This window comes from Podarcis liolepis (genome assembly GCF_965112155.1).
Source record: "Podarcis liolepis genome assembly, chromosome: 5".
Lineage (NCBI taxonomy): Eukaryota > Metazoa > Chordata > Lepidosauria > Squamata > Lacertidae > Podarcis > Podarcis liolepis.
Window position 1 is genome coordinate 12352744 of NC_139556.1, and position 12962 is coordinate 12365705.

At 46.9% G+C, this 12962-nt stretch overlaps 1 protein-coding gene across 2 annotated transcripts in view; it reads right to left on the bottom strand.

Annotated features, from left to right (window-relative positions):
- Positions 1-12962, bottom strand: part of WDFY4 (WDFY family member 4) — a 218664-nt gene that overhangs the window by 36358 nt on the left and 169344 nt on the right. For both annotated transcript variants that reach the window (XM_083505395.1, XM_083505396.1), the window contains 5 exons: positions 11250-11292; positions 10249-10368; positions 8541-8658; positions 6215-6324; positions 757-910 (listed from right to left, as the gene is read on the bottom strand). In XM_083505395.1, the coding sequence (XP_083361521.1) occupies positions 757-910; positions 6215-6324; positions 8541-8658; positions 10249-10368; positions 11250-11292 (545 nt within the window). The remainder of the gene's footprint in view (positions 1-756; positions 911-6214; positions 6325-8540; positions 8659-10248; positions 10369-11249; positions 11293-12962) is intronic.

Genomic DNA, 12962 nt, shown 5'->3' on the forward strand with positions numbered 1-12962 from the left:
AGCTCCTGCCAACCTAGCAGTCTGAAAGCACATCAAAGTGCAAGTAGATAAATAGGTACCACTCCGGCGGGAAGGTAAACGGTGTTTCCGTGTGCTGCTCTGGTTCGCCAGAAGCGGCTTAGTCATGCTGGCCACATGACCCAGAAGCTGTACGCCGGCTCCCTTGGCCAATAAAGCCAGATGAGCGCCACAACCCCAGAGACGGTCACGACTGGACCTAATGGTCAGGGGTCCCTTTACCTTTATACCATGGGTAGGCAAACTAAGGCCCAGGGGCCGGATCCGACTCAATCGCCTTCTAAATCCGGCCCACAGACGGTCCTGGAATCAGCGTGTTTTTACATGAGTAGAATGTGCCCTTTTATTTAAAATGCATCTCTGGGTTATTTGTGGGGCATAGGAATTCATTCACTCCCCCCCAAAAAAAAATAAAGTCTGGCCCCACACAGGTTCTGAGGGACAGTGGACCGGCCCCCTGCTGAAAAAGTTTGCTGGCCCCTGCACTATCCTATCACCACGTTCCTTCTGCAATTCATGACACACTTGTGAGGAAGAAATCCTGCAACTATATGTGGGATGTGAATGGGGGGAAATGTTGCCATGAGAGTAAGTGGTCTGGGTTGCAAGCAGCCATGAAAATACAGCGGGAATATGAAAGGCCTTTCCCAGCCCCAACAACACATTTCAACTTCCTCAAAGTTACTTTTGCTCCCAAATTATTTGCAAGCGAAAATTCAGCAGCGCATAAACACTTACCGAGTGCAAACTGGTTGCAGTTTGTTAAGAATTCGGGGAGGTAAAAAAACTCAGGGATGAGCTCCCTCACGTCCGTCATGTTATCTCTTGAGGCCGAGTTCCAGGTGCTCTTCATGCTATGGAACATTCTCTCGGCAACATCAAAACCGCCTCCCTTGGTTGGTGGGATGAAAGAGAGAGCGACAGGGAAAGTTGCAAGGTTGAATTACACAGGGAAAGTTGCAAGGTTGAATTAGTTTCCGGCCCTCTTTGAAAATGTGTGTTACCTACAGGGGTTGATGATCACTGGCTGAGAAACTCTCGTTTTTTTGGACAGAGAAAGATGGTGCCCCCAGCTGGTGCCACCCACAAACCTTATGACCGGCACAGTACTCAAATTACAGACCCTCCAAGTGTCCATATTGTCCAGGGACAACCCCGGATTTACAGAAGCTGCCCCGGTTTCTGGTTTGATCCTGGAATGTCCCGCTTTTAATCCCTACTTTCATCAGCGGAATGTCGGAGGGTATGGAACAGGATGTCCTTATTTACATGGGAGAAATATTGGAGGGTATGAAATCATAGGGGGCCCTTAGCCCACCAGGGCCAGGGCCTTCTCAGTGATGGCTCCGACCTGGTGGAATGCTCTGTCCCATGGGACTAGGGCCCTTCAGGATTTAACCTCCTCCCGTCGGGCCTGTAAGACAGAGCTATTCCGCCTGGCCTTTAATTTGAATTCAGCCTGATCTTCTGTTTCCCTTCTCTTCCCTCCCCCTCCCCTTTTATGAAGATTACCCGCTCTGAGACCCCACAGCTAATTCTCCCCTGGCCTCCTCGCTGGCCCAAGTATTACTAATTCAGCCAGCTAGCCCTGGTGATTATCTAATGCTTATTAGATGTATTTCCCCTAAACTGATTTCTGAACTTTGAATTTTATTGTTATTCATGTTTCTATACTGTATTTTATGCTGCTTTTACAATTAAGTGTTTTAAATTTGTTCTTGGCCGCCCTGAGCTCGGTTTTTGAACCAGGAAGGGCGGGGTATAAATACAAATTTATTTATTTATTTATTTATTTTTATTAGCGAAATGGAAAAGTCCTCCTGACTTTGCACCAGCTGTAACTTTTGAAGTCATTTTAAAACTGGGAAGGGAGATGTCACAAAAGGTAAGAGGGGAGTAAAGGTAAAGGTAAAGGGACCCCTGCCTATTAGGTCCAGTCGTGGCCGACTCTGGGGTTGCGGCGCTCATCTCACTTTATTGGCCGAGGGAGCCAGCGTACAGCTTCCGGGTCATGTGGCCAGCATGACTAAGCTGCTTCTGGCAAACCAGAGCAGCACACAGAAACGCCGTTTACCTTCCCGCCGGAGTGGTACCTATTTATCTACTTGCACTTTGATGTGCTTTCGAACTGCTAGGTTGGCAGGAGCAGGGACCGAGCAACGGGAGCTCACCCCGTGGCGGGGATTCGAACCACCGACCTTCTGATCGGCAAGCCCTAGGCTCTGTGGTTTAACCCACAGCGCCACCCCTGTAATTTCAGCTCTGGGGTCGGCTGGGCTGCCCAGGTCAGATTTTGTACTTAATCGCAGGGAGTGATGTCTGCTGTGTGCCCTGTCAGTGCGAAACACAAGAAGCCGTACTTTCAAGGTCACTGCGAAGTTAATCATTAACAGACATCAACCCTCAGAGTCAAATTTCAGTGGAAAACTGAAGCATGTTAGTAGACAGGCAGACCATATTTAGAAACCAGAAGCTAACAAGTTTCTCCTTGAAGTCTCTTTTCGAAGCGTGTATCTCATCTGCATACACACGGCTGTGCTTAGACTGACACTTCTTCATTTGCTTTTACAGCTTTTATGAAAGGTGATGGTAATCTCCAGAGAAACAATGTGATTCGTAATAAAAAGGTTACCTGTATTAAATAAAAATAATATCTACATAGGAAATGTTGTTAGTGCCGCAAATCCGGTTAAAGATATTACCATCTAGAAAAATGTAATTTTTTTGCAGCTGTCTAATGCATTTTGGAGGAAGTAATATCTTTTTTAAACATAAGCCTGTATTATTTATAAAGAAAGCAATAACTGATTTGCAGTATTTCTTATATTAATAAATGTATTTGCATATATTTATATCAGAATTAGTCGGCTCTCCTCCTCTCGGAATGCGGAAAGGAAGAACGGGAGAAAGCCCCAAACAACTTTATGAGCTGTTAGCAAAAACAAGACCAAAAAAACCCCCTCCTGCCTCTTCTCTCCTCAATTCAAGACATGTGAATTCAGGGCTCTTCTAGCCTGCAGCCATTGCGTGGACAGGCGGAGTCCCCTAGATCCCGGGTGCCCCCCCCGTCATGTTGAATAACGACTCAAGACAACGTGCTATGGGATTAAATTGGCCACAACTTTATTATATTTCAGATGTGGGTAGACCTTGGCTCAGGCATTGGGCATTTATCCCTCCCCAGTCTCCAGCCGGGGACCTAGGGAACATCAGGGTTATCCAGTGTGTGGGGAGGTGATGAACCGGCTCTGGAGAACATATGTTCAAGCAGAGACAGCCGTCCTCGTTACGCCGCCACCGCAGGGGAGAGCAATGACGACCTCTCGGCGTACGGTCAAAGCCTCCCCTCAGAAAACCCCTTTAATGGAGAACCCTGGTATCGCCTCTACAAAGAGGAAGATAGACTAAAGGATTCCGCCCAAGGCCTGACGTTTTGCTACGGGAAAGGCAAAACTTGCCAAGGCAGGGAAATTCCTTTCCGGCCCTTTAACAGCGACCTTGACGTAGCAGCGCCCGCATACCTGTGAAGAAAAGTTAACCTGCAAAATAAGACTTAACTGAGGGTGGGTAGGGTGGGAGAAGCTCTGGAGCCAACTGAGGATTCCCAGGTAAGATCCTCCCTCTATTGTGTGGGCAGGTAATCCCTCCCCTACCTGGCCTGGTCTCCTTGGCAACGCTTCCCCCAGGCGGGATTGGACAACTGACTGAGGTAGGCGGAGACCTCCAGGTATCCCACCTGGAGGAAGGCAAAGCCAAGCCTGTGCTGATGGAGCCGCTCCAGGTCCAGGGGCTGCGCGCGTCCACACAAAGGGCGCCCCCTGTTTTATGCAGGGAGTGGTCATTACTTATTTTAGGAGGAATGGCTGCAAAACATTCAGACTCTGGGCTAAAGTGGCTGGCAGACACATTTGCATCCCCAGACTTGGATAAGCCACCCTCTCCAACCCTCTGCAACGCGGGAATCTTTTGCCCAGCATGGGGCTCAAACCCACAACGTATGAGCCTTATAGCTTTGCTAACTATCATAGCTATTCTCCCAGTTCATCTGAGCCTGGCATGGATTCGAACCCAGGGGCTTTGACAGGTCACCCTGAACCCTTCTAACCCCTGAACGTCGAAATCAGAGCTCTCTGGAAAGAAATAAAACCCTGCAATACTCCCAAAGGAAGCTGCTTTACTCCATTAGCCTGCGGCGCAGGGGGGGGGGGAATGTTGAGCAGGGGGTAAAATCAGGTGGTGAAGGAAGAAGGAGCAGAGGAGCAGTCTCTTAAAGGTAAAGGGACCCCTGACCATTAGGTCCAGTCGTGGCCGACTCTGGGGTTGCGGCGCTCATCTCGCTTTATTGGCCAAGGGAGCCGGTGTACAGCTTCCGGGTCATGTGGCCAGCATGACTAATTCCATCCCTGTGCATACCCCTGCTGTGGCTGTAGAAACCGATAATGGAGAGACATGTTGTCTTGCAGCTGGGGCAGATGAAGGCATCCAGTTGTGCTGATGTAGATGAACCAAGGTATTTCTTCTTGTTGGGAGGAGCGCAGAGAGAAGAAACATCACGGGGCACCTGCAGCAGCACAAGGTTACACCTTCATCTGCCTCAGCTGCAAGAAAACATGTTGAAGTAGAAAAAGAAGAAGAAGAAGAAATAGAAGCAATTCTATTTACGATAAACAACTACCTGACATTCAGAAGACATCTTAAGGCAGCCCTGTTCAGGGAAGTTTTTAATGTTTGATATTTTAGTGTTTTTTTTGGTTTCTATGGAAGCCGCCCAGAGTGGCTGGGGAAACCCAGCCAGATGGGTGGGGTACAAATAAATTATTATTATTATTATTATTATTATTATTATTATTATTATTATTATTATTATTATTATTATGGTCCGAACTGGAGATTGAAGAATGGTGAGATCTCCTTATGTGGAGATCTGAAGACCCAAGGATTACAAATTTGATTAAGGTGAAAGTTGGAGCTTTGGGGACATTTGGACTTGAAAGGAGTAAGAAACAAGATTTGGGATCCACTTTTAAGTATGGAGGTCTGGCTGGAAGAAACATTGTCCCTATTGGGCCAGAGCGTCTCCAAGATCTGCTGTTTAATACTAAGGACTATCAAAAAAACCGGCAGAGGGGAACTGAGAGAGAATTAAGAGCCTCGGACGTGAAATCTCCAGGCTGATAGCAGATTAAGATTGATGGACATTTGTTGGGGACTGAAACCGGGAAAGGGGATGGGGTGGGGTTTGGGGATCCAAAGTGTACATAATTATAATCCGTTTTTCTTCTTTTTCTTCTGTTTTGTTATTAGTAGGAAAAGTGGGGAATTCGTGGAAGGGAACTTGGGTCGACTTTAGAAAAAGGATTTAAGAATGAGCATTGATGTATAAATTTTGACGTTGTAAAACTGGCTTTTTTAAAAAAATTGAACTAAATACAAAAAGGTTAAAAATTGGGGATAAGAACTTGCTGAACCAACAATTCGAATTGGAATATAAGAAGGGGAGGTGTGGGGAAGTCAGGGAAATATGTTATAGAAAAATATGAATTGTAAACTGTATATGTTTTCTTTTTTTGTTTTTTGTTTTTGGTTTTTTAATGTATTAAAATGGAAAATTCTCAATAAATATCTATTAAAAAAATAGAAGCAATTCTTTGCGGGAAAAACATTCACTTCTATTTAATATCACAATATCATAAAAAAATTAACAATTCAATGTACAGATAAGCAAAAATTAATTGCTTTTCAAAGTCGCATGTACTAATATTATTGGTTTAGAATTAAACTCTTTGCTTATTTTATTATTTACTTTACATACTTTATCATTTAAATGCAGCCCATCTGATTGGCTTGTCCCAGCTGCTCTGGGTAGCTCCCCACAAAAAATTAAAAACATCAACCATTAAAACCTTCCCAAATCGGTCTTTATAGCTACAACAACCTTCCAACAGTTTGTACCGAGGCCCAACAGAATGGTCCTTCATTGTCTCCCCAGACAGGTCCCAACAAACAGTAGCATGCCCCAAGATTTTCCAGTTTGCTACACCTGTGGCTTGGCAACCCTCCACAAACATGCAACTGATGCCAGAGTTGGTCAAGGGACAGTCAGCGTTGGGGGGTTGGGATGGCTTAAGTGCAGGATTTGATCATCGTATTCACAATTTTGGCTGCAACCAGCCCTGCGTGGAAGTCGACTGCCTACCTGCAATGAGCAGAAGATCTGGTTGAAAGGCTCCATGCGAACCAGGTAGGAGGCCACAATGATTGCCGAAGAGTAGTGGGTGCAGTAATGGCACTGGGCTGAGAGGTTACCTGCAAATGTGGATCCATTAGCTATTTTGCAAACTACAATTACCACAGGTGACATTCAAAGGCCTGCCATACCTTGACTGGCTAGATCTCAATGGCACCAGCTCTCTAGGAGCTAAAGGCAGTCATAAGCCTGAGCATAGGACAGCCCAAGGTCTTCCCTTTAAAAATATATACAGTGGTACCTTGGGTTAAGAACTTAATTCGTTCTGGAGGTCCGTTCTTAACCTGAAACTGTTCTTAACTTGAGGTACCACTTTAGCTAATGGGGCCTCCCGCCACCGCATGATTTCTGTTCTCATCCTGAAGCAAAGTTCTTAACCCGAGGTACTATTTCTGGGTTAGCGGAGTCTGTAACCTGAAGCGTCTGTAACCCAAGGTACCACTGTATTCGCCTTTCATAAGCTTGGGAATATCTGCCAGCTAGTGAAAGATGGGCTAAAAATTTCAGAAGTCAATAAGTTCAAAGAAATGCCTGGAAGAACTGTGATCCAAAGTGTACCCCACATTTAGGAATGGCAAAGGGGTTGCAGGGCCAGCTGCAACATCCTTCATTTACATTAGGAACTGGCTGGATGAGGAAGAGTGGTGGGAGCCTCCTGCCCAAGGGCCCCCCAGTGAGGGCACAGAAGGAGATGACTTAGATCCCGGATCCTAGTGGTAGGCAGGGCTGTCTTAAGCATATGTGGTGCTAGAGTGCAAAAATCTGCTTGGTGTCCCCCCCCCCCCTACAGGTTGCCCAGAGTTGTCAACCTTTTTTAAAGGGTTTTTTAGGGGAGTTGTCAACCTTTTTTAAGGCAACGTGCTTTGGGCCGGCCGTTGATGTTATGTATTGAAGTATTGTGTATATAGTTTTCACTCAGGTCCACCTAAGTTAATTTAGGCGGGAAACCCCGGGCTGTTGTTGTTGCAATGTTGACAGCCGGCTGCCTATAAAAACAGGCTGGCTGAGCTGTTTGTTGTTCAGTTCAGTTCCAGCTTACTTAAAAAGAACTACTTGGAGAAATCTCTGTGTCGTCTGCTGTGTCTACCCACTACTTAATAGTTGAGGTGCGCAGGCAGGGCAGAGCAGGGCACAGAGGCCCTATGCCAATCTCAGGCACGCAGGAGGACAGAGCCAGCCGCCAGCCACCTCAATGCCTTGCTGGCTTGCTATCACCTGAACTTGCGGCGCAGAGCTGCCCACAGCAGAAGAGCCCTCCACGGCGCTCCGGCAGGTGGGCTCTTCCCCGGGCTCAAACTCTCGGACCCCGGACTCTCAGCCTGGTGTCCCTGAGAGCCCGGCGCCCGGGTGCCCTGCACCTCTAACACCTATGGTTAAGACGGCCCTGGTGATGGAACACTGAAGAGCAGTCTGCTGAAGAGACGAGCCAGGAGGTGCTAGAAGCAGGGGGGTTGAGTGATCAAGGGGGGGAGGTCAGGAGAAGGAGGGCCTTCCAGGACAAGCTTAGAGGCTGAGAGCCACAGTATAAGTTCAGACTCAGATAGAGAAGAGTCAGAGGTTGGCAGCAGGACAGTTCCAGTCCTGATTTGCCTCCCCCTTGATGACACCCCAATCGAGGAGAGTCCTGCATGTTGCTGAGTATTGGGCCAGAAAGGCCCAGAGGAGGAGCCCAGCCCCTAGATGCAACCTTCGTCTACTTGGTCAGGATCCAGAGAAAAGGCTAGAGAGTGGAGCTAGCGGTCAGTTTCAGCAACATCTTAGCTGGATTTTGGTGAACCAGAGGACTCTGCTGTGTTGTTATTTTCTGTTAATAAAGAGCTAATTGTCTCCTGTGTGTGTGCCTGTCCTGTGGATGACTTGGCTCCTTGTCAACTTATTGCCTAGTTCAGGGGTTAGCAACCTTTTTCAGCCGTGGGCCAGTCCACTGTCCCTCAGACCATGTGGTGGGTCGGATTATATTTGGGGGGGGGAATGAACAAATTCCTGTGCCCCACAAATAACCCAGAGATGCATTTTAAATAAAAGGACACATTCTACTCATGTAAAAACACGCTGACCATCCGCGGGCCGGATTGAGAAGGCGATTGGGCCACATCTGGCCCCTGGGCCTTAGGTTGCCTACCCCTGACCTAGTTATTGCTGGTGCAGTACCACATCATAACCACATTATATAGTATAAAGTTGGGAAGAAACAGGAGTTAATTTATAATTATAATTTATACTCCTGGTTCTTCCCAACATATACAGAAAGTGGGGGTAGAAATGGGACAAATACCTTCGCTCTTCTCTACGTCTTCATAACGCTGGAGAAATTTCCTTTTCCTCTCTCTGGTTTGCGCCCCCATGGGCTTGGTGAAGTCGCGAAAGGCGCTGGGATGGGTAAGGTCCAGAGTCTGGCACGTAAACACAAATAGATCTTTCTCACGCAGCCAAAACACAGCGAGGAGGCAACGCTAATCCCCGACAAAGAAGCCCAACAGCAATACTCCAAAAATCCCTCCCCCCATTCCGCCTACGAAAGAATGGTAGGCTCAGCAGAGTGAAGACTCACTTTGATCTCAGTTTCAACCACACAGTGGGAAACTGTTTTATAACAAGGGTGTCTCTGGATCTTAAATTGAGGCTCAGCCAACAAAAAGTAATATTTAGAATATATTGGACCCCATTACAGGACGCAGGTGGCACTGTGGGTTAAACCACAGAGCCTAGGACTTGCCAATCAGAAGGTCGGCAGTTCGAATCCCTGCGACGGGGTGAGCTCCCATTGCTCGGTCCCTGCTCCTGCCAACCTAGCAGTTCGAAAGCACGTCAAAGTGCAAGTAGATAAATAGGTACCGCTCCGGCAGGAAGGTAAACGGTGTTTCCGAGCACTGCTCTGGTTCACCAGAAGCGGCTTAGTCATACTGGCCACATGACCCGGAAGCTGTACACCGGATCCCTCAGCCAATAAAGTGAGATGAGCGCCGCAACCCCAGAGTCGGTAACGACTGGACCTAATGGTCAGGGGTCCCTTTACCTTTTACCTGACCCCATTACGTTTGTTTTATAAAGATATCTAAGGTATCTAACAGTTGGAGATGCAATAGGGATAATTCTTCTCTAAAACATATGTTTTTTCATTGTCCTATATTGAAAGATTTTTGGCAGAAGGTAACAGAAACCATCAACAGAACTGTATGGAACAACCTTACATCTACAGAGCAAATTATCCTATTGAATTATATGCCCAGCACATGGAGCCTTACAAAAGGACAATATGAATGGACTCTCCATGCCCTTACCAAGGGAAAAAGACTGATACTGATGAATTGGAACAATAAAAATGTGGCTCCCTTCTACGATTGGATTGAAGACCTACACAAACTTGCAACATATGAACAACTTGCATATAAACGCAGACTTGCCGTGGACAAATCCAATGGCATTTGGCATCCATTCTACAAATACTGTAATAGGTTAGGATCTGGTGAAGTACAATAGGTAAAGGTAAAAGGACCCCTGACTATTAAGTCCAGTCATGACCAACTCTGAGGTTGCGGTGCTCATCTCGCTTTACTGGCTGAGGGAGCCGGCATACAGCTTCCAGGTCATGTGGCCAGCATGACTAAGCCGCTTCTGGCGAAACAGAGTAGCGCATGGAAACGCCGTTTACCTTTCCGCCGGAGCGGTACCTATTTATCTACTTGCACTTTGACGTGCTTTTGAACTGCTAGGTTGACAGGAGCAGGGACCGAGGAATGGGAGCTCACCCCATCATCGAACCGCCGACCTTCTGATCGGCAAGTCCTAGGCTCTGTGGTTTAACCCACAGCGCCGCCCGCGTCCCATGAAGTACAATAAGAACCTTGTAAAATAATGCAGTTTTGGACTCCCCCCCCCCCGTCCTCTTTGTTTTCTCTTCACCGTGTCTGGTGCACATATAGTTATGTACTTTTTGAATTTTCAATAAAGATGCTGTTTTTTTAAAAAGAATGACGACTCACCTGGGAGTGATAGTCAGCAAGCACCCACGGAAACACTGGGTACTGCATGAGGTCGCTGTAGGTGCGCCCGGCCAGAGTGTTCAGGTACATGAGGTAGTCAAAGTTGCTGATCTCTCTCCTCTGCCACGACACAGAAGCAAGGATTACTGACCATAGAAAATCTCCAGTAACAGTTACGTCCTCTCGGAGAATGAAGGTATCATTTGCTAACACGAATGGGTTCTGGTTCTGGATGTGGCTTCTTCTTGGAAAGAGGTTCTATCTCACAGACCTCACATGCTTCGTTTCCTCGATCTCTCACCTTGCCAGGAGGGTCTACTGGCCCCACTCTCTGGGATTCAGTGATCTGCTGTCTCCGCTTAGAGAGGTTCCATTTGGCTATTGTAGCTCACAGCCAGTGACGGACCTAGTCACCTCCGTCAATTTGCCTAATCATTAAAGGAAAACCCTACACAACCATTTAAGTTAGTGGCCGTCGGAATACTTCCTAGAAGTGAATTCCATAAATCAATTCCACATGGTATGAAGAAGCTTCTTTTGTCCTCCTTCAGCCTACCAAGGAAGTCAGGAACAGTCAAAATGTATATGGCAGGCACAGGCAAACTCAGCCTTCCAGATGTTTTGGGACTACAACTCCCATCATCCCTAGCTAACAGGACCAGTGGTCAGGGATGATGGGAACTGTAGTCCCAAAACATCTGGAGGGTTGAGTTTGCCTATGCCTGGTATACGGTGATCATTATTTACGCGAATATGCATTGTGAAGGAAGTTACTCATAACTGATTGTCCGTTTCACACATTGTAGTCTGTGCATGTTTATTTTAGAGTGGCTTATAGGTTGCTTAGGGATGCGGGTGGTGCTGAGATTTTTTTTAAAGGAAATAATTTTATAAGTTGTGTGTCTTTATTTCTCAACCTGTGTTGTGTTATTTTATGCACTGTGGCTTGCTGCTCGTTGGTTTCAAAGTTAGTTTGAAACCAGGGGTTTCCATTTCTTTACCTGCCACTTCAAGAGCATCGTCTTCTCCCTTCCAGCGCTTCTCCTGCAAAAAAAGGAAGAGGAAAAAGATCACGCTAAGAATTTCTCCTCTGACAAAGGAGTAGTGGCAAAGGCCAGTACAGTGGAACCTTGGTTCCTGAACGGCTTAGTTGCTGAACAAATCAGCTCCCAGATGCCGCAAACCCGGAAGCAAGTGTTCCGGTTTGCGAACGTTTTTCGGAAGCAGAACGTCTGACGCAGCTTCCGATTGAGCGCAGGAAGCTCCTGCAGCCAATCGGAAGCTGCACCTTGGTTTTGAACTGTTCCAGGAGCCGAACGGACTCCCGGAACGGATTACGTTTGAGAACCAAGGTACCACTGTATCAGCTAGTTGTGCTTACTTCTTTTTAAATTTATACCCCGCTTTTCATTAATTGTGGCAGCATTTGCACTTTGGAACTTCCTGCCTATTGAGATCCACTTGTACTCTTTTCAGAGCTTGCTAAAAACATTCTTGTTTAGAATGCCTATCCAGATGCTTAGAAAGTTGAGGTAATTTTAATATGTTATTAAAGTTTCAACTTTAGTATGCTTTTGTATGTGAACTTTTCCAGGGGCGCCGGCTTATAAAAGATATTGGGGGAGCCCGCGAAAGCTCATGAATAATAAATAAGCTCATGAATATGCAGATAAAGTGGCGCCGCCTCCTCGTGAGCGAATAGGGGAGAGCGTGCTGCGCCTATTAATCAGTTCCGAAGGAAATTGGGTGGAGCTTTTGCTCGGGAGGGAGGGCAGGAGGCATGCAGCCCGACCCTGTGCATTTTGGGCTGGGGGAGGGGCGGCGGTGGCGCTCTGCTGGAGGGGCGCCCGAGATTATTGGGGGGGGCAGAGCCCCCCCAAACGAATTTTTGAGGGGGCTCGGGCCCCCTCAGGCCCCATGGAGTCGGCGCCTATGAACTTTTCTTGATTCTGTTGTCTTATCTTTTTGTAAACCACATCGAGACTTTTAAAAATCAAGTATAAATTTTATGATTATTTTTTTAAAAAATTGTTGCATAGCAATAGTTTGGACATGACTGAGACCACTAATAGTTTCCCCCCCCCCAAAAAAAAAAGAGAGTTACAACACAGGTGAAATGGGACAACCAAACCTCTGTATTGGAATAGTCACCATTGCTGATGAGCAGGGCCAGCCCAAGGCATATTGCCGCCTGAGGCAAAGGACAATATTATGGTTCCCATTCCATGCGCAGACGCTGAGCAGGTTAATGTAGAAAGTGGAAGGCAGGTTATATAGCACACAGAGCACTGTGTTCCAACAAAGAGGAATGCCCGGGGGTTTATGCGCCCATTTCACAGCTTCTGCCACCCGAGGTAGCACCAGCCCTGCAGGTGAGAGAGCATTTTCCTCTCCCACCTGAACTTTTTTTTTCAGGAGGTAGACAGCGCAAAAGTAGAAAGCAGAGGTAAAACTTGACAGCCACCAAATGACCACTGTGCTTTATTGATATTAATTAATGCATGGAGAAATGTTGGAGAGTATGCCTTAGTCTTAGTTGGAGAGTATGCCTTAGGGACGTGGGTGGCGCTGTGGGTTAAACCACAGAGCCTAGGACTTGCCGATCAGAAGGTCGGAGGTTCAAATCCCCACGACGGGGTGAGCTGCCATTGCTCAGTCCCTGCTCCTGCCAACCTAGCAGTTCAAAAGCACGTCAAAGTGCAAGTAGATAAATA